Source organism: Branchiostoma floridae, chromosome 18 (assembly GCF_000003815.2).
Source record: "Branchiostoma floridae strain S238N-H82 chromosome 18, Bfl_VNyyK, whole genome shotgun sequence".
Lineage (NCBI taxonomy): Eukaryota > Metazoa > Chordata > Leptocardii > Amphioxiformes > Branchiostomatidae > Branchiostoma > Branchiostoma floridae.
Window position 1 is genome coordinate 5736172 of NC_049996.1, and position 2700 is coordinate 5738871.

The following is a 2700-nucleotide window of genomic DNA, read 5'->3' on the forward strand; positions in this document are numbered from 1 at the left end:
GAGCACCTCTACGTACATAAGGACCACCTGGCCATTGACATACAAAACAAAACAAATCAAACAAGATAATAAGTTCCCCAAAGATTCAGATGCTTCATTCATCATTGACAAAGGGAAACCCCAATTTTCAATGAGTATCAACTCTGAAGACAAGTAGAACTAGTTCTCGTCTCACTGGTACAAGTAGTGGGTAAAATAAAATGTATTATGAGTATCAGGAAAGAGTTTTAGAAGCTGAGTGTTAGAAACTACTTTTGCCCTTGGAGAGCATCAAGGAAACAACACGTGGCGTGGAAAGATAGTTACGGTAGTGCCAACTGTGTTAGCCACCACCAATTGTCCATCCGGGCCTATAGCGATGTACGACGGGTTCGTCGTGTTCACGACAGTACGGACAAAATCCCCTTGGCTTGTGAACATGTCTACTCTGTTTTTGGAACAGTTTGACAAGATGATGCGACCCGAGGAGTCCACGAAGATACCTCGAGGGGGGAAAACATTATCCGGGGTTCCCACAAATTCTAATATCATGTCTCCGAAGTGATTGTACACCTGAACGTGCCCACGCCAGTCGACAAGCACGACATTTCCCTTGCTGTCTGATGCAACTCCGTGGATTGGAATGGCTTGCATGTCCTTTGGTACATGTACTTGAAAACCCTCAACGAGGGAGCCATTTGGCTGGTAAATTCTAATTGTATCTACATCTCCAAGGATAACTTTGTTGTTGCACACGTCTATCGCAATTGCAGGAAAAGTAAATAAATCGACGTGAATGTCAAACGTCTTTAGAGGCAGACCTTTCATATTGTACTGTACGACTTGTCCAGTAGGTACACTTCCCCGTACCCATTTGTTCTTACCCGCTACCCACAGTTTGTCAGGCTCCACGCCAATGGCAACAGTGTGCGGGGATATCTTCCGATGTTCACCCGGCACATCCGTTGGGAAGAGTCGCAGATAGGTCCCATTTATGCTGGAAACCTGGACTCGTTTGTTGCTAACATCAGCGATAAATATCTCATTGTCAGCAGACACAGCCATCCCGAGATTCAAATCAAATTGTCCAGGTTCTTTTCCTCTGTCCCCAAAAGTGATCTTCTGCATCTTTCTGTTACTACTAAATTTTCCAGGTTCTCTTCCCCACTCATCAATGGTGATCGTCTCCAACCTTTTTTCATAGTTTTCTGCAAGAAGTAATAAAACCAGTAGAAGCAGTATGCTTGATAAATTTGCAACAATTAATTACTCAACCCTTACTTCATTGCTCTTTTACTTTCTGTCATTTTATGTTCATACAAAGCCACCCTGGTGAGCTTCTAAAACGATTACATAAGTGTCATAAAGCCACAAATTTCCGGTTAAATCCTGCATACCAACACTCCGGACGAAGTTTCGAGCTAGTCTCACCTTTGAGCTGTGAGCTGTTGGACACTGACGGAGGTGTGGGGAAATACCTGCTGCGGCCAGTTGAGCTGGAGGTTAAGGTAGAAGCCACAGTCGTTGTCAGCTGTGGATAGCTTTCTGCAATGGACGATAGAATCGTACCAGGAATGAAGATGATGGCTGTATATTAAAAAGTGTCATTGTGACGCGGCGATCAATGAGAAGATTTATTCACAGGAACCAAGAATATTCACATTCTAAACACCATCTGCTTCACTCTTGTGAAGTTGTGGATTTGACAACAAAAGATTTTGTGAGTTTATTGCAAGAACCTCTTCAGAGAGTGTTTTGATGCATTGACCAGGGATTTGATCGATTATTTTCATGTAACCAGAATGCATTTTTAACACACAAAAATGAAACAGATATCAAGCTAAAGCAAATGATATGAAAGACATTCTGACGTACGCAACGCGTCAAAGGTCAGTTGAACCAGCTTTCAGAAATAATGTTCAGTCTAACAGTTCAATATCTTGACAATATCTAATGACACAGAGGGACACTGTCCAAGTTTAACCCATCATACTAACACAAGCAGATGTGAAGTCTCACCTGTACTCTGTGAGCTGTTGGATACTGCCGATGGTGTTGGGACAGAACTGTAGAATCCAGTAGACTGTGGTACTGCACTCAAATAAGCAACTCATTATATTTCAGCCATACCATAGGTATGGTGAAATAAATTGTATTCGTAATGTTTCTTCTTACTTTCTTTCTTCTTTCTCCTGTCAGATTTTCAAAGTGATTCATCTCCGCTGTTCCTGGACCGAATGACTTGAAGTTTGGCACAGGGGTAGAGTGGGCCAATACCCTGGTGCTTTTTTTTTAATTTTGTTTCATATCTGTCTCTAAAATGATTTTATTAATGTATATTTTGGCACCTGTACCCTGGTATCATATCCAAATGAGCTGAAATTTGGCACAGATGTGCCTTGATAATTCTCCAATATAAATCCAATATTACTTTCGGTGTACAGTAGAAAGAAATGCTTATTTTTGCGATTTTTTGTGATTTTTTAACCAAAAAAGGACACCTTTGGCTTCTGTACCCTGGTTGTAGAACCCGATGACCTGAAGTTTAGTATGGGAGTGCCTTAGACATCTGCGCACATGGATTCATTAACACTTGAGGCATACAGTACAACAAAATGCTTAATTTTGCGATTATTTAGGCATTTTATGACCAAAAACGTACATTTTGGCTCCTGTACTCTGGTTTTAAAACCAAATGACTTGAATTTTGGAAAAGGGGTG

At 41.3% G+C, this 2700-nt stretch overlaps 1 protein-coding gene across 1 annotated transcript; it reads right to left on the reverse strand.

The window, feature by feature from the left end:
• Window positions 1-270: 270 nt before the first annotated feature.
• LOC118406026 (tripartite motif-containing protein 3-like) lies at window positions 271-2093 on the reverse strand. The gene is made up of 3 exons (XM_035805880.1): window positions 1999-2093; window positions 1411-1475; window positions 271-1187 (listed from the first exon to the last, which is right to left on the reverse strand). The coding sequence occupies exons 1-3, from the start codon at window positions 2091-2093 to the stop codon at window positions 271-273; spliced, it is 1077 nt and encodes a 358-aa protein (XP_035661773.1).
• Window positions 2094-2700: the final 607 nt, after the last annotated feature.

Coding starts and splice junctions, on each gene's coding strand:
- LOC118406026 (XM_035805880.1), bottom strand. CDS start 2,093: ATGAGTTGCTTATTTGAGTGCAGTACCACAGTCTACTGGATTCTACAG. Junction 1,476..1,998: donor CAACAGCTCACAGAGTACAG/GTGAGACTTCAC, acceptor CTTAACCTCCAG/CTCAACTGGCCGCAGCAGGT. Junction 1,188..1,410: donor CAACAGCTCACAGCTCAAAG/GTGAGACTAGCT, acceptor TACTTCTTGCAG/AAAACTATGAAAAAAGGTTG.